At 37.0% G+C, this 18483-nt stretch overlaps 1 protein-coding gene across 1 annotated transcript; it reads left to right on the top strand.

Annotated features, from left to right (window-relative positions):
• Positions 1-1530: 1530 nt before the first annotated feature.
• slc26a2 (solute carrier family 26 member 2) lies at positions 1531-10747 on the top strand. The gene is made up of 5 exons (XM_062426127.1): positions 1531-1602; positions 5327-5946; positions 6876-7166; positions 7996-8444; positions 9922-10747. The coding sequence occupies exons 2-5, from the start codon at positions 5341-5343 to the stop codon at positions 10745-10747; spliced, it is 2172 nt and encodes a 723-aa protein (XP_062282111.1). The 5' UTR covers positions 1531-1602; positions 5327-5340.
• Positions 10748-18483: the final 7736 nt, after the last annotated feature.

Raw genomic sequence — 18483 nt, 5'->3', positions numbered from 1 at the left:
TGGGTTCAGTGTTGCTGTTTATGTCAAAAGTAAAAAACATACCATCACATCTACTTTCTTCTCCCATTGCTCATATTGTATCACATGTCCCACTCCCACTGTGTTGATGCACCACAGGCATCTCTCACTCTCACTCTCACACACTGTCTGAGGAATATGAGACGGAGAATAACAAACAGCAGGAACAGAAGTCATATCGCTGGTGTTTATAAAATAACCCTTTTAAAAACCGTGCAGCTGGTGTCAGTCAATGGGGGTCTGTTCAGAGAGAGTGAAACTAAAGAGCTCTCACTATTTATGAATACCGAGTCATTGAGATTAACATGGATTTTACAATTTTTCTACAATGGTTCGATGATTCGACTTCTAATAGCCTTTATTCGTAAGACTGACTTTGTTGAAAAGAGTGATTAACGTATTAAAAATGAGAAGACAGAAGAATACTAACTCATATTTCATTACATTAAAATATATCTACATTTTTAAGACTTTTTTTTTTTAGGGTTTTCGATTTAATTAGTGTTAGAAATAGAAAAGTCGAGAGTTGGGTCTAGAAAGATTGCTCCTATATATTATAAAGGATGATATACAGATTAATTAATTTCTGTAGTAAACCTCCTCGTTATTCAAAGCCCATTTCTGCAAATGTAATGAAAAAAAAAAGATCCTGCAAGTCATTATAATGAGAACTTTAATGAACTTTCTCAAAATAATGACTTAGTATCTCAAAACAATAAGAAACTATCACAAACCAAGTCAATATTTTGAGATAGAATCTCATTATATTGAGATACTATGTCAAAATATTGACTCAGTATCTCAAAATAATACAAAACTATCTCAAAATAATGACTTAGCTTATGACTAATTAGTATATATCATTATTTTGAAATACTAAGTCATTGTTTTGAGAAAGTTTCTTATTATTTTGAGATACTAAGTCATTATTTTGAGAAGATTTCTCATTTTTTGAGATACTGAGTCATTATTTTGAGAAGGTTTCTTATTATTTTGAAATACCAAGTCATTATTTTGAGAAGGTTTCTTATTATTTTGAAATACCAAGTCATTGTTTTGAGAAGGTTTCTTATTATTTTGAAATACTAAGTCATTGTTTTGAGAACGTTTCTTATTATTTTGAGATACTAAGTCATTATTTTGAGAAGATTTATCATTTTTTTGAGATACTGAGTCATTTTTTTTGAGATAGTATCTTATTATTTTTAGATACTAATTCATTATTTTGAGATAGTATCTTATTATTTTGAGATACTAAGTCATTATTATGAGAAAGTTTCTCATTATATTGACTTGCAGGATTTATTTCTTTTCCATCACATTGTAGAAATGGGCTTCTATACATATCCCTTAAATTATTGCTGTTTTATTCTTACTTTGTCATGTTTCATAATTTCTCTACAGAGTGACACCTCTCTTACTATAGAGGCCATCTTCGTCCGAGTCGGTCACATGACGTACACAACACGTCATCACGCAGAGAACGCCAGGCTGCTGCGAGATGAACTGAGAGGCGGAATGAAAGTGTCTCAATTTAACTTTAACACATCCACTCCCTAAAAACAGCGAGCGGCTGCAGCTCAGGTCAGTCATTTAACACATTTAACCCACTAAGCAATGTCTCTGTTGTAGTCAGATTGTTAATTCATTCATTTTCATTTCTTTATAAAAGTGTTTAAAGTTGTTTCCACTGCTGTCCACGTTGACAACTTGTTTACAATGGTGCCCATTCATCGCTCCGCTACGCGACTTTTATAGCTAAATAGATTGCGCCACACCGTTAAAATGAATTAAAACATTTTAAAAATATGTTGTGATTCTTCAGGAGTATTAAACTGTTGTATATATATGTACTGTCATTTAGTTGAGACTGACTTTTTCCACATTAAAGAGTCCTGATACAGAAATAGCTTGAGTTTTACCTCCGCTTATAGCCTGAAGGCATGACTAATAATCTCATTAACGTTACAGTTACGTCTCCTGTTAGTGTTGTCATGTTAAGGCTGCTTTAAATACCACAAATGAGTATGCACTTTAATAATAATAATAATAATAATAAGGGAGTAACAGGAGGTTTATATTAGTTATAGTATTAACTAACGCTGCATACATTGTCAGTGGGGGAATGTGCAGGATGTTATAAGCTCTACAAGTGATTGAAAGGTGTCATGTACAACTATTGTTTCATCAGCTTTTTAGTTGATTTCCGTTTTCGGGTTCATTTACATGCTGCTGAATCTAATGAGACTTCCTTTATGCATGCCCCTTAAATGTAGGCTTCCCTAAAATTAAGTCTAAATCAAGTGAAGGTGCATTTAGTGACTACATGTTGCTGTTCTCTGGAGTAAACTTGAAATATGCTGCCACTGTATCTTCTTTTAATCTTTGCATATTGTTCATATACTGATCCTTCATTGTGTGGAGTGACAAATATGCCGTTATAATTCGTCCCTATGCCAAATTTTGAACCACAAATGTATTTTTGCATCCATATATATGCCATATCAGTCATTAATAAATGGATGAATGATCCTTTATTAATGTTTCAGAGAGCATAGTTTTCTTTCATGGCACTATTCATGTTTATGGAAAATACATTTATAACCACACTATATTATGATCTCATGTTTATTTAAAAATAGAGACCATAACAGACAATCATTTCTATGAATTTTATTAAAAGTGAATGTTAGGTTTGATTATAACTATCAATCAACACTCCCTGTGAAACCACATCTCCTCCTTTTTTGTCATTTGTACAGAATCAACCCTGCATTAGTCATACAAACAAAACAACATACTGGTTTGCACATTTTAAACTAACTAAAACTGCAGAAACTTTCTAAAACGTCCCTCTCTCTCTCTCTGTCCCCTTTGTGATATTGATTGTGGAGATTGATCCGGGCAAAGTTCGGACCGTGCTGCTGTGGCTGCTGTGTGGCTGCTGTGTGGGGAAGTGGTGTCACCTCTGCACGAGCAAAGTCATGAGGGCCTTTCCTCCATTTCCTCTACGTTTTCCTCTTCTAATACTTTCACTTCAACTCACTGTCACGTATAAAACAGATCTACTAAATCAGTGAAATAGGCACTGAGGTACTTTTATATAGTCCTCTGAAAGCTGCCGTCCATTATAGGTAGGACTATTCAGGGCAAGCACCATGTTGGTTGTGTTTGAATTGATGAGTTTGATTTGTTGCTTTGTATAGGTATTGTTTGCATGTGCAGATACCCACCTGGGTGGGAACTAGAGCTGTGCAATATATCACTATTATATCCATATTATATCCATATTGTGATATTTTAGAGATATCATCTTAGATTTAGAATATATCGTAATATGGAATAAGTGTATTTTCCTGCTTTTAAAGGCTGTATTACAGTAAAAATGTAATTTTCTGAGCTTAACAGACTATTCTATTATCTGTCTTTATCATTATATCCACACTACTGATGATAATTTATCAAAAATCTCATTGTGTAAATATTTTGTGAAAGCACCGATAGTCATCCCTACAATATGGTCAAAAAAATCGATATTGAGGTATTTGGTAAAAAATATCATGATATTTGACTCTGACCATATCACTCAGCCGTAGTGGGAACCGTGCCAAATAAAGCAATATGGTGGGACACAAGCAGATGTTGAGACAGTGTTCAGGTCGTGGATGTATCATTAGACCTGGATAGGGCTCCAATGCTCAGACTTTCAGACAATTTTTCCCAGTTGTCACTCATGGTATCACAGTGAAAAGTACCCCCTTGGCCCAAAAAGCAATTTCCCCTTAGACTACCATTATAAAAGACACATCTGTAAAACTTTTAGGACATCTTGGACTGCAAACAAGGTCAATTATCACTTTTCCTATCATATATTTTTGATCCATGGAGGTTTTAGATTTGTAAAACGTTTGTAAGTGCGTATATATTCAGTGGGCCTGACTATGCAGAAGCAAACTCCTGAGCTAGAAACTTTTTTTGGTGTATGCACCTGCCGAGCAGTTCTTATTGGAATGAATGGACAACATTTTTGGTTCAAAATGCAGCTCTTATAATAATGCATCCACAGTCAAGGTCCTCCTTGAACTTTGTCCCACTGTCCTAATGAAAGCAATACACACACACAAGCCAATCTATAGTTTCACTGTTTCAAGGTTCTTTCGAGATTTGGCTCTCCTCCAGTGACTTTATAACGGGTCTAATTTGACCAAGAAAATGTGCAAATATGTATATGAGCTGTGTCAAAAATGAATAATTTTGAAAAATGTATTACAATTTTTGTATATTCTGAACCACTTTAGGAACAGTCATAAAATTATTGATGAAAATAATATAATTTAGGGTTTCTTTACTGCTTGCAAATGTCAAAAGGTGTCGAGTTTGATGCAAACAGTACAATATATAACTATTAAAAGCAGTATTAAATGTTGCTTTTCTTTCTGGCTTAGGTAATATATGTGTGTGTGTGTTTCTGCGTGTCTGTGTTTGTGCGTGTGTAGCTGTAAGGTTATTTAATGTATATATTGAGTATTGTACACGTGTTATCTGTCTCATTAGTTTATTGTTATCTGTCTGGCGCTCAGTATTAAAATGTACTATACAGACAGAATTGACTTGACTGAACGCTACATGACAGAAATGCAAGCTTGCTAGGTTTCTTATAAATAACGGGTAATAAAACACCATGATACATTAAAGGAATGATAAATATACTATTGGTAAAGATACTGTTGGGGGGGGGGGGGCAACCTATCAGCAGATTATTGCAGTAATTGTCCTCAGACTCTTGTATATACTTTGTCCCCGGGGTCGTCCATATCATTAGTGGTGATTGTGAAGCTAAAGCACTAAAAGCATAAGCTGAGACTTGGCTCGCATTGTGTTGTAATATTAGAAAGAGGGAATATTTTCTCCGCCCAAGATAAAATGTTAGAAATATTTGCTGTCAGGCCCACACCCACTGACATGATACTCGATATCTCCTGTCCTGAGCCTCCATGGTACTCCGCACTGCTTCTCTAGTTTCATATGTGGTCAATACTGCAGTTTTTAAAGTGAATCTGAAGGTTTTATTTCATCACAGCAAATAAAAATTACATAAGACCGTATGATTTGGCATATGTAGAGAGGTTTTTTTGTTTGTTTGGCATCAGCACAAAAAGTCTTACACCACTCGAGATCTATTACTAACACGCCTGGTGTTCAAGTGCCATATATATTTGCCTGTTGTAATCGGTTGTAGAGATAAAGCCGGTATGAGAACTTGGCTTAACAGAACTTTTTTTTTTTTTTTTTTGTCGCTTTTCCACAGAAAAGAGCTCAATCATGACTCATGATGGTGACTGGAAAATGGCCGACGATGGAGCTGAGAGCGACCAGCACCATCCTCTCATTCTGGAAAGAGTGGAGAAAGATACAGAGAATAACTGGCGGACTGCTGTGTCCCATCGGCTAAAGAAACACTGCTCGTGCACCTCAAAGAAAGCAAAATCCAAAATATTAGGCTTCGTCCCGATTCTGAAATGGCTGCCACGCTATCAGATCAGGGACTGGCTGCTGGGTGATGCTATGTCGGGAGTGATTGTTGGAATCCTATTGGTCCCTCAATCTATAGCCTACTCCTTATTGGCCAGTCAGGACCCCATTTATGGTCTCTACACTTCATTCTTTGCATCCATCATCTACGCCTTCTTAGGCACTTCTAGACACATCTCAGTGGGGATTTTTGGAGTGCTCTGCCTGCTGGTGGGTCAGGTTGTGGATAGGGAATTAGCTTTGGCAGGATATCTCACAGAGAGCAGCAGCAGTGGAAACATCAGTGGTGTCCTGCTGGCCGGCCAGGTGAATGGCAGCTTTGGGGTTGAATGTGACAGGAGCTGCTATGCAATCACTGTGGGAGCCACGGTTACCTTCACCGCTGGAGTTTATCAGGTAAATGAGCTCTCCATGGCCTTAGGCAAACTCAAAGTCATTGTTTAACTGTCTCCACCTCAGACACAGCTCATTACTCTCGGCGACTTAGAACTACAGTGTTTTCTGAACTTCATTGGAAAAATTGGAGAACACACAATGGAAAACATTTACTTTAACAAGTTCAACTCAGTCATTTCAGATTTTAGAAAGCTTAAGGGTGTCTAAAAACTAAACAAAAAACCCAGGAGAAGGAGGCGTATCTTGCTGTCCAACATGTATCAACATGCCACACCCTGAGTAACAATGAATGACCTGGACACACACAGCACAAGCATGCATTCACAAACACACACAAAAACATACGCAGGACAAACAAGGGTTGGCAAGATGAGCAATTCAACAATGTCTTAAAAAAATGTCTTAAAAGCAGCATCAGGTTTGTTAAAATGTACATTTTGTATTTTTGTTGGCTAAGTAAGACTGAATGCTCCTGGAAATGTCAAATGGTGTAACCACAAAAGTATTATAAATACTAAATATTTTATCCACCTACAACTTCATTTTAAAACCTCATATGACCCATTTTTTTCTAAGCAATTGTGTTTAGAAAAACATGTATTATGTAAAATGTGTTAAAAAAAAAAATACATAGTGTTGTGTTGCAAAAGTTGATTATATTTATTCCACATTGTAGTAGACATTTAATTTCCTGTATATAATCAGATTTGTATGAAAAAATACTGGTTTCACCAATTGACACTGGGTTGCATCATGTCATACTTTATGTAACCAATAAACATACATTTTATGTTATTTTAAAGTTCATATTGGTGTTATTACTGTCCAGATATTTGGACAAACTATATCTTGAAGCTTGACAACATTGTTCTCGAAACTTTCATGCTAACAAAGCCCATACTCTTTCTACTTACCTCTTTCTCTCTTAGGTGCTGATGGGTATTTTCCAGGTAGGCTTCGTCTCCGTCTACCTCTCCGACTCCCTTCTCAGCGGCTTCGCTACAGGAGCCTCCCTCACCATCCTCACTTCCCAGTTCAAGTACCTCCTGGGCCTGAAAATACCAAGAGCACAGGGCTGGTTCACTCTGTTCAAGACCTGGTACAGCCTGTTCGCCAACCTGGGGAACACCAACATCTGTGACCTGGTGACCAGTTTGGTGTGTTTAGTGGTACTGATACCTACCAAGGAGCTCAATGATCGGTTCAAATCCAAGTTAAAGGTAAAGATGGCACATTAGTTTATTTTAGTGGTGATATAGTTTTACTTTGGCTATTATACTTTAGTAAAAGTATTGCATGTTTCAGTATTCTTACTCCAAAATCTCCAAGACTGCAAGGAACCAGGTGAAAGAGGTGCAAAGGTCCGACGCCCTCTGACATTGGAATAGGCACTGTAAGATCAGAGTAAAAGCCAAACTGACTGAAGTCTATTTATGGCCATGTTAGTAGTTTGCTGCTGGCAATGTTGGTAGGTCAATCACTGTTTTACTCTTTCCATCCACCACTTTGTTCCAGAGTAAAACAAACAGCCTGCTGTTGGTTATATACTGATATTTACCTCAAACAACAAATCAAATGTGCCACTTGTGATTGTTCCACCCAACAAAAAAGCAGTTATCTAAGTAATTCCTTGTCAAGTATAGTGTTGAAACTGATTATGTTTAGGTTAAGATTAGATACAGGGGGACTGGAGCTAAGAACATGTTGGTGTGGTAAAGGTTAAGGTGTGAAAGTTGGTAGTAACTGCAGTGAGATCCAGAAGGACTCATCAGCCTCAGCTGTACTTTAAAGCTAATGCTAACACGTCAGCATACTAATGGTAGTAGTATTTATAAGGTCAAAGTACAGCCGATCATCGAGTTCACAAAGTTCAGCTTCAGCTGACAAAAGTTCAGCCAAGTGTGATACTGCAGAGCCTGATAAGCTGAGCCCAAGATGTCCCAAAAAGGCCACCGTACACAGGATTAAACTTTTTGATTCATCTGCAGTAAACTACATAATCATTTTGCCAATTTTGTGTTTTCTTTTATTTGTCTTTTCATTACCTAGGCTCCAATCCCCTTTGAGCTCTTTGTGGTGATAATTGCTACACTGGCGTCTCATTTTGGCCGTTTCAACGAGGATTATGGGTCAGGTGTGTCTGGTGACATCCCCACGGGCTTCCTCCCCCCAAAGATGCCCTTATGGTCTCTCATCCCCAACGTGGCTGTCGACGCATTCTCGATTGCTATTGTGGGATTCGCCATGACGGTCTCGCTGTCAGAGATGTTTGCCAAGAAGCACGGCTACAAAGTGGACGCCAATCAGGAGATGTACGCCATTGGCTTCTGCAACATCCTGCCATCGTTCTTCCGCTGCTTCGTCACCAGCGCAGCGCTGACTAAAACCCTCGTTAAGGAGTCAACAGGATGCCAGACTCAGGTATCAGGGTTGATCAGCGCCCTCGTCCTACTGCTGGTGCTGCTGGTTATCGCACCGCTCTTCTATTCCCTTCAGAAGTAAGAACACACAAATCTTTGTTAAACAGTCTTCTCTTTAAAGTAGGATCTTTTTTTAATTCTTCCTCTTTCCAATTAATCTCTAATTAATCTTAATTAGTTAATTCTGATGTGAATGGAATGACAATGTGCATGCTAAAATCATCTTATTGATGATGGTATATTACTATTATTTACTTGTAAATGTTACACTTGAAATCACATTCAAACACAACATAAAACACACTCAGTCAGAGGTGAAATGGATCAAATAAAAGCAGCTGTGCAGAAAATAAACAGATAAGTAGAAAATTTCCATTTGCACATGAAAGCAAGTGAAGAGTAACGGAGAAAAAGGGAAGCCCTGCATGTCTTTGACCTCTGTGGCCCTTTCTTTAAAAATAGAATCGACTTGTGCAATAGCTGGTCAGGCTGGTTGTGCCTTTGTGACTCACCCCAGTAATTTATCTCTGAACTAGTCAGACAAGCCAGTTTTTAGTCAAATCTATAAAATCCATGTAAAGAAGAATCATCTCATACATGCATACATCACCAGACACACTCAGAGAAGTGCACATTTTCATTCTGTAGAATCAAGACAAAAAAAAAACAACTATGAAAATGCAAAAATATATTTGATATAAAAAGAATGTTTATATCTGAAGCAAAATTCTGAATTAAATTATTTTTTAGGGATTTCTTTGCTTTAAAAACAAATATAAAGATGTTGTAACAAACCAGACACAAAACGGTTAAGTAAAATGAAAAAAAGAAAAGTGAAACTCCAAATTCACTGAATACAAAAACACAAAACAAGCTCTAACATGAGTCAGAAAGACCAAAACTGCAACTCATTGTAGATGTTGCAACACTGAAATGAACAAACTTAAATACTTCAATACATCAGCTTGACAGTAACATTTCATTTGAAGTAAAAAAGGATCCACATCAGGCTTAAAATATGTTTCACACATTCCAGTTCATGTTCCAGGTTTGAGTCTTGATTACTGTCTATTGATTGGAACCGATGATAAGTAATTGATTTGAGTCTATGTCGTGTGTTATCCGTGCACACACCCATAGACGAGCACACTTACACACTTCGCTGATCATATGGAATGTCAGTATTGTCGTTCTGTGTGTTATCTTTTCTCCTTTCTATCTTTAATTATCTTCTCTCCCTCTCTTTCTGTCTACAGTTTGATCTATTCTGTCTGTTATTCTCAGTATCTCAATTTTGCCCCTCAGAAGACGTTTAAAGATGACAAAAAATAAAAACCCTTTGGATGGCAGAGATTGCAGTCTATCAGAGGCTATTTGAAATGTTTAAAAGTGACAGAGATGTTTTAATGCACAAATCAAAAGAAGACCACTTTTGAGTTTCAATGAGTCAGTTTTAAGTTTCCGTCCTGCAAATGTGAGGCGAAGGTTTGTAACTTTACGATTTAACTGCTAAATAACTCCTCTGCTTGTCTTCTTGCTTCCTTCTCCTCCCCAGATGTGTATTAGCCGTCATCATCGTGGTAAACCTCCGTGGCGCTCTACAGAAGTTCAAAGATATTCCCCGTATGTGGCGCGTCAACCGTGTCGATACATCCATCTGGCTGATCACCATGGCGACGTCGGCGCTGGTTAACACGGAGCTGGGTCTCCTCATTGGGGCGTTAGTGTCAGCCTTCTGTGTCCTGGGCCGAACCCAGCAGGCTCAGGTCCTGGAGCTGGGCCGAGCTACGAACAGGGAGCATTACGAAGACCTTTCTTCTTACCGAGGCCTTCAGAAACGTCCTGGAGTGGCAGTTTTCAGATATGACGCTCCGATCTATTACGCAAACCAGAGCTTGTTCAAGAAATCTCTCTACAGGTGCGTAGGGCTCGACCCCGTGAAGGAGAAAGCACGGCGAGTGAAGTTCGAGAGGAAGAAGAGCAAACAGCTGGATGATGTGACAGCAGTCCCAGAAGATAATGAGGCAGCAGGGAAAGAGGACGGCGAACCAAATGCGACTGTTACCTTGATGCTCGACGAGAAATCTGCCTCCAGATTACACAGTTTAGTGATCGACTGCAGCGCCATCTTGTTTCTAGATACGGCTGGAGTGAACGCTCTCAAAGAGGTCCGCAAAGATTACGGAGAACTTGCGGTCAGGGTTGTCCTGGCTCAGTGTAATACCTCAGTACTGGATGCTCTCGAAAGAGGAGGATACTACCCTGACATAAAAGAGGGTGATGGAGAAGGAAGCAAAATGATCTTCTTCACCATCGAAGACGCCGTCCACTACGTCCAAAGCCTTTCTGCTCCCAACGGCAGTTACGACACCAAATGTTAAGAAGATCTGTCTGGCCAAATATGTATGTTTACATATAGTCTACTGTTTCCTCTGTGCCTTGTAATGCTATATTCAGCATCTACTCTACATAAATGCTGCAGATACTCCTTTAGTGATGCTATTTTAGCATGTTGGAATGCTAAAAACACTAAGTCCTTCCTTATAGAAATGGAGCCATGGTAGATAGTGCGTAGAGTAGAGTTAAACTTCTGTATTTCATTCTGTATATTTTCTCCTTTTTTGCACAGTCACCCACCCACCAATTCAAAATACATATTTATTCAGTCGTATCACTTACTCAATTTCACTTAAAATTTCAAGTTAATCTCCAACATAGAGGTACAACAGTATACCTATTTACATTTTTTTACTAATGTATCACAGTTTTTTATTCCAATTGATGCCCATAACATTCATCCACATGCAGAGTGGCTGTATAAAAAGTTTATTTGACAATGGATGGTGAAAATGATCCAAAGGTTAATATACAGTAGCGTGCATGAAGATTTATAATAAGTAATCTCACTGACTGGGAAGGGGGGAAAGTTGTGTAAGTGCAAAAAAGGGGAAAACATTTTAACATTGTGAAATGCTGCTTTGAGGGGGAAATGCTTAATTTTAGATTTCATTTTTTTCAATTTCCTGTTAGTTCAGAGCTCCAAAAATAGTCATTTTAAATATCTTCCTTTTGCATGTGCTGTTTTTCTATTGCAAAAATCAAAAAGGTGAAAATCTTATATGCTATACTTAAAATATTTATTTTGGAAGAAATAGCCAGAATGTACCTCAACATGAATGTAACTAATACTAACCCATAATGTAGTTTACTTTCACATCAGCAATAATCAGGGCTGAAGTTTGTATTGTGGGAAAGACGTTGTCATGTTTACAAAGCCATAAAGCAGTAGATGAACCCATCCTTGCAATAAATGGAACATAGTCATGATGCCAAAACAGGCAGATAAACACCAAAGCTGAAATTCAGTAGAATTTCATTTTACTTTTTATTTAGTTGCCTTCATGTATCCAAACTGAAGTGTCCTTATAGATGCCTATATAGTGCCTTTACTGCACATATTAATATGCTGTGAATGATTGCATATCAGGTCATATGACATCTGAATGACAATCACCTTTTACTGTTGCAACTGGACAACTTATTTTATATATATATATTTTTTTTCTTCTCCCAAAAGCACAATCAGCTCATGTTCCACAGTTTTTGTTGTTGCCGTAATATTTTTGGAGATGTTTTGGAACAAATCTCTGCAGCTCTGCATTTGAGGCAGTGGTGTTGTTTTTTATAAGTCGACAGGCCTGCACTGAATGTGTCACTATGATTTAGAAGTCTGTAATGTTTGTCCTCGATCCATGTTTGCTGAGGGTGACATTACTGACGTCAGAAAAAAAAAACATACCTCTGAAAATAGGTTTTAATAAGTTTTTCTATTTAGGTCCATTCATTTCTATTTTTGTGATGCCAGAATATTCAAATACTGTCACAGGGGATTGAATTAGGTCATCTGAGTGAACGACAGACACGATTTGTCACACAGCTCTCAGTGAAGCCTCTTCCATGACAACTTATTTTAAATATCATATGGAGTTTAATCATTTAGAAAACAAAGGCATTTATCCCATTTATGTATTTATATAAAAACAAGAGAGCACAGTCTGGCATTAAGTTTGATTTTGAATTTTCTATTTAATACAAAAAGCAGACAATGATACCTGTTAGTGGTAAACTCAGAGGATAGCGCTTCAGTTGTTTCTGCAACGAAACGTGGTGCATTGAACTGCCTAGTAACAATATTTAATGTATATAGCACTTAAAAACAGTTACAAGTTGGCATTAAAGAAGAGTTTCTATAGAGAAGTGACAAGATTCACTACTGAATGGACTTTTATATAGAAGCCTTTTGCAGTACAGTGTACGGTAGTTCTTGTTTTGTTTTGTCATTTAACCAAAAATGTTGTTAGTAACTGCCTATGTGAAGTTTTGGGATTACAGTTTATGTTTTTTTTAAATCAGCTTTTTATCCTGAAACTAAACTGAATGTAAAAAGTTGATCTCAGGTTCAGCTGTTACCTTTAACCGTTTCCTCCGCATGTTTATGACAAAGCCTTTGGATGATTTTACATTCCTATTAAAGAGTTTCACGGAAAACTGAAACCATCAAAATGTCAGTATGTAAAGTTATTTCATAATTAAAACCATTATGAAACACATACACAACTATAGTGCTCTTTACTGGTCAAATGTGTTTCTTACATTCAGAATATGCTGAGCATAGATTTGAATATGAGCTTTAATATATGCCATAAAAAACTAAAAAATATCACCTTGTGGTTGTAGGCTTCTGCCAACCAGTCAAAGTGCAGATTACATCCATTTCTGTCCAGACTCATATAATATTTGTAGTGAAGACGTTGAAGGAATTTAATAAATGGTACAAAGTGTATTTTGAATATATGTCCAGTAAGAAATATGCTGTATTCACTTAGAGACTATTTGGATGTAAAATACCATCACTTATTGTTCACAGTTATGGGCAAAAACTAATTTTGTGAGGCCTTTGAAAACCAAAATCTTAATCAATTCACCCTTCAGTCCAAGTGGGAAATGTGCCAGATGTGGTGAAATTCCCTTCAGGTGTTCCTGAGATGTTGTGTTCATGAGAATGAGAAACATGTGAACCTTTGTCCACCAAAATCTAATCAGTGGACGTTTGTGCCAAATTTGAAGAAATTCCCTCCAGGTGTTCCTGAGATATTGCGTTCATGAGATTGGGATGATGGATAATGCTTCCGATCGTGGCTATCATCAGTGCAGAGGCTTAAAAATGGACAACCATGTGCTTCAGTAGTACACAATCGATCAGTGTTGCCTCTGTCCATATACTTGTAATTGAACTACTAGGTTTTTGATTCTGTTGTACAAGGGAACCATGCAGCCGCCTGTTCAATGATGGTGTTTGTTAGGAATTTGTTATTAATGACAAATGAAAGCCCCATTGTTTGCCCAAAGGCACCAGGTCTGTGCAGGCCTATTAGATATGCAACTGTACAAATATGCATTAGATTAACGGTCACCAACAGATTAAAGCTCTATGTATTTAAAGTTCATGTAGACAATCATGTGCGACTGAAATGTCATGACTTGCACTTCTAATGCATTTGTTTTGCTGCCGTTGAACCTCGCCCCTCTTAAAATAACTGCCTTTACAATCTAGGTGAAAAGAAATAGTAAACAGGAGCTAAGGGAAACACCCACAACCAATCCCAAGTGACATGTGTGATTGAGAAGTTGTTTTGTATAGTGTGTGTACTGTAATTGTGTTTCTGCGTACTGAAGCTCAGGATGAATTTGAGTACGTCTTCGGTAGTGTTTCTGTTTGGTCTAAGATTTTAGCATTATTATGGGACTTCAAGGCGATTTTCTGACCCAATTCCAGTGAATCTGTCCATTTAAAGAAAAAACTAGGGCATCATCTGTCAAGGGTAACTGCAGCTCTTGCCAGGATAAATCAATATGTAATGAAAACACAAAAAATAGCTGTGTAATTGTTGTGGAAAATTGAACTTCACTGGAAAAACAAGTGCTTATCTGCTAACACCAAATTTGAACATAAAAGTTAAACTCCTTGCTTTGCTTTTATGTACTTCTGAAACTTTTTTCTTTTTTCTTAAAGTTAAATATTCAATTATTCAAACTTATTAGGATGTAAAAGAATGAACAAACAAAATATTTTGTGTGTGTTTTGTTTAGTTTCCCCAAAGGCTGTTTGCTTATTTTCATGCCACCCGGCAATGATAAATCTGTTTTTTAAAGCCTTGGCCTTGGGACATAAGAGAACTTGTTTTAGGTTTACAATGCACAAGATGTGATGGATTTATCCCTTCATTTCCTCAATATCCTGTCTAATATAAACCATAGCCATGTAGTTTTATAGCCGCTTTTATAGAGATCCATAATAGATCTAGCATTGAAACTGGATTATGGCTTTGTTTTGCTACAAGAAGGACTCTATAAATGTGCATCAGATCACTGGTTCTGTATCATTTCCTGAAGGTTGTATGCAGTTCTTAAATATACCTAATGTATCATCCATTATGTAGGATGTGAGTAATGTTTTATATTTTGTTGTGTTTTGTGTTTTTTTAAAGGTTCTGTATCTTAAACAAACCTAAATGTTCATTTTGCTGCACCAAAGAGATGAAATGCATTATGGTGGAATAACAAATCCTCTGGGTCTCCGTCCAATTTCCTGATATGTATGAAAAACATGATACCATATATTGCTTCCAATGAAGAAATAGTACTTTATAACGTATTTATAATCAAGGGAAAACTAAACATTTAACAGTGTATGTGCCATTGATCTTGATTTAATAAAACGCTTTACCGATGCTGGCAGTGTCTTCTTATCTCAAGGAGCGCCTTATCAAATAGGCCTAATTATACAACGTGTCCTCAGCAAAGAAAAACTACTGACTTAAGTATTAATTTGCTCCTGGCTCTTTGTGTTACAACTGCTTATCTTTAATACGTTGCATTTATGCGTTGTGTGGGAACAAACTCTCCTGTCCTTTATCTCCATGTTTGGAAAATGTCCAATAAATTGCCATCACCTTTTAAGCAACCTTTCTTGACTTAGAACTGCAAACAATCCAAGCAGCGTTTCATCATGTGTTAGTACGCCACTGAATCCCACGCACACACAGAACATTATAGTTGTTTATCTTAACTAATGAACAGGTATATTCATGGCATATGTAAGATGTTTGATCAAGTTTTTATTCATCATGCTTCTGTCTGTCTGCAGTTCAAATTCCAAATTATTCTCTCATGTGCTTATGTCACAGATAGATAGGCCTACATGTAAAGCTGAGTCTCGGGGCTAACGTTTGAAAGTTTTGCTAGCTTGAACTTAAGCTGCTATCACCCTAGAAGCCTGTGCATGGGAGAAAATACAATTGCTGAACAGATGAAAGATTGAAAGATAGCTTTGCTCTAAGTTGCATTGTCTAAAGTAAGTTTTGGTCTGAGGGTGGCACCAGAGGAAGAAAGCTTTACTTACTAAATCAACGTTCACATAATGGCAACAATAGCATGCTAACGGACAGTTAGGGTGCTAGCCATCTACCGTATACACAGTCAATAGTGCTAGCATAGTCATTTTGCATGAAGTTATGAGTTCAGTTCAGTTCAGAGCTTTATTGTCCCTCAAGGGGAAACTTGGTTTGCAGTGACAGCACAAAAAACAACCAACACAACAACCACAATAAATAAATAAACAGTGACATAACAAACATCATCTCAGCATACAGCACAACCAAACTTGATAAGAACAATCGCAATCGGAATAAGAATAGAAATGTCAGAAAAGTCTCGCCACACGAGCAATGCGATTAAGGGTTTTACAGGTTAAATGCATTGATTGCACGTGGGACAAAGGAAAATTTGTCCCACAAAAAGTACAGTTGAGGCTGGTTTAAGCTGAAGTTATTCATAGTATTTGTTACATCATAAATTGAGGGATTTACAAGTTATTCACAACTGAGTTTTTACAGCAACTTCATATTTCAAAGATAATATTACAAGCAGTACTGATATGTAGCTATGCCCATGGCGGTAGATAACATTTCAGTCCAAACCACTAAGAGATAAGAGACTTAATTTAAACTGCATTGTTTCCTTTTCGTCTTGTGACCCTTCATCCCTTATTAGAACTTAAGAAGCCACTGGGAACACAGATACAGATAGAAGTCAATGCAGGTTTCAAGGTGAATGAGAATCCTTTAGTGTTCAGTCAATAGTTGAGTCTGGGTCTCCAAACTATTCCAAACAAGACATTATCAAGACAAAATAATCAAGACTACCTCATGAGAATTTTCCAAAGGTCTCCACTCTCAATGTCAATGTCTCTCCTGGCTCTAAAACAACCGTTAAACTTCCTGATGAGAACTAAAATGAGTCAGAGAGATTTGTTTTAAGTGTAGTTTTTACAACTTTTATGCTTTCTCTTTATAGCTCTTTTCCCAGAAGACGATAGATAATGGATCATTAACATTTAGCTGAATTGAATCTTAAAAAAGGTATAGCTGACTCTGGCACTTTATCTAACCAGGACTTGTGAGGTCAAGCTAGACCACACCAATATGGATTTGCAGCTTTTTCCTACATTAACTCAAAACAAACAAACTCCATCTAGGTTTTTCAACGTTTGTTCACACAAAATAATCAGAATATGTCCCCTTGGTCTGATGGCACACAGGGCTGAAGGAAGGCCAGTTTTTATTCAATCTTGAGCTTCTAAGTAAAATTCCTGAAATACCCCCACACGTCTCCAACGGCACGGAGAGAGTTGACTCTAAATCCTTAATAAGATATAAGAAGGCACTTGTCACAGTAATCCCAAGTAGTCAAACCTATTATGCGGATTTAATAAGAAGATTATACTCCTTTCAAAGCTTTACTCAGCAAGTTTGCACAACAGTAGAGCCAAGAGGACCCAAAAAGTGACCACTTTACTTCTGGAGAAAAATAAATAACAGGATGTGACAAGAGTTTTTCTTTGTTGTAACCTGACTATGTCACTGTTTAAACAGTTTAAGCTGTTTAAACTTCACTGAAACTCATCACAAGGCACTGAAACAAAGCAGAACTTTGACATAGTTAAGCTTTTAAATGTTTTGGACCAATGGCATGACTACCAAAACTCGGCAATATCCAAATAATTTATTAAAAGGAAAGTATTGGTCACTTTACCCAGATGATAGAGGACCTTACCAGACATATAGAAGACCTGGCAAAAGAAAATACAAAACATTGGTGAGCATTTCAAGGTGAATGAGGGGCTTTATATGCTAATCATCTGTATTCTGACTGCTTTAGTCAATAACCAGTCTGGTTCTTTGAATACTTGTGGAGGAGATAAGGGTTTAGTGACAATACGTTTAGGCCCCTACTCTGTCTTCTGCTCTGTTCGTCTTCCTCTATATCAGTGTCCTCATCCTCATCTGTCACCTTTGCTATAGGTGGCATATGTTATAATGTTATCATTGTACTATGTTCAACAATGTGTGCATAAATGTGCATTTAGTATGTATTCTCTCTGTGGCTTTTGCATTTACACACAATTTAATATTTAACAGGTGGGCTATTGACAGGTAATGTGTTTCTAACAAGTGGCAACACATTAATACATTAACATCAATAGATTTTTATTGTAGCAAGTATTATTGTGAGTGGTCTCAATTGTTGAGAGAATGTTTGTCATACTTTGCAGATACCCAATACACAGCTTAGAAGTAAAAATGTGAGCAAATATTCATATTTCACTTTTTAAAATATGTTGTGTAGAAAAATAAGAAAACAAATATCCAGAAATGTGCCACATAAAACAACATGTACAGTGTGACTTCACTGGTATAAGTTGGATGTGCAATATTCTTCACTGTGCATCAACAAAAGGTAGTGAGTTTATTCGACCACCAGGTGGCAGCATTGATCAGGACAACTATGGGGAGAATAAAGTGGCTGTATTGAAATGATCAATTCTGCTTTCTTTTTTGATAAATACTTCTAAATTCTGGCAATGTTTTCAATTTTAAATAATTGTATCCATTTAAAAAAAATAAATAAATAAATAAAATCTAAGTTTTTTGAGCCCTCACAGGAGAAACTAACACAATGCCTTGAACTACAATGGAGGAGAAAGGGATGATTACTA

Source organism: Scomber scombrus, chromosome 9 (assembly GCF_963691925.1).
Source record: "Scomber scombrus chromosome 9, fScoSco1.1, whole genome shotgun sequence".
Lineage (NCBI taxonomy): Eukaryota > Metazoa > Chordata > Actinopteri > Scombriformes > Scombridae > Scomber > Scomber scombrus.
The sequence above is the reverse complement of the archived record's forward strand: the minus strand, read 5'-3'. Positions and strand labels throughout refer to the sequence as shown.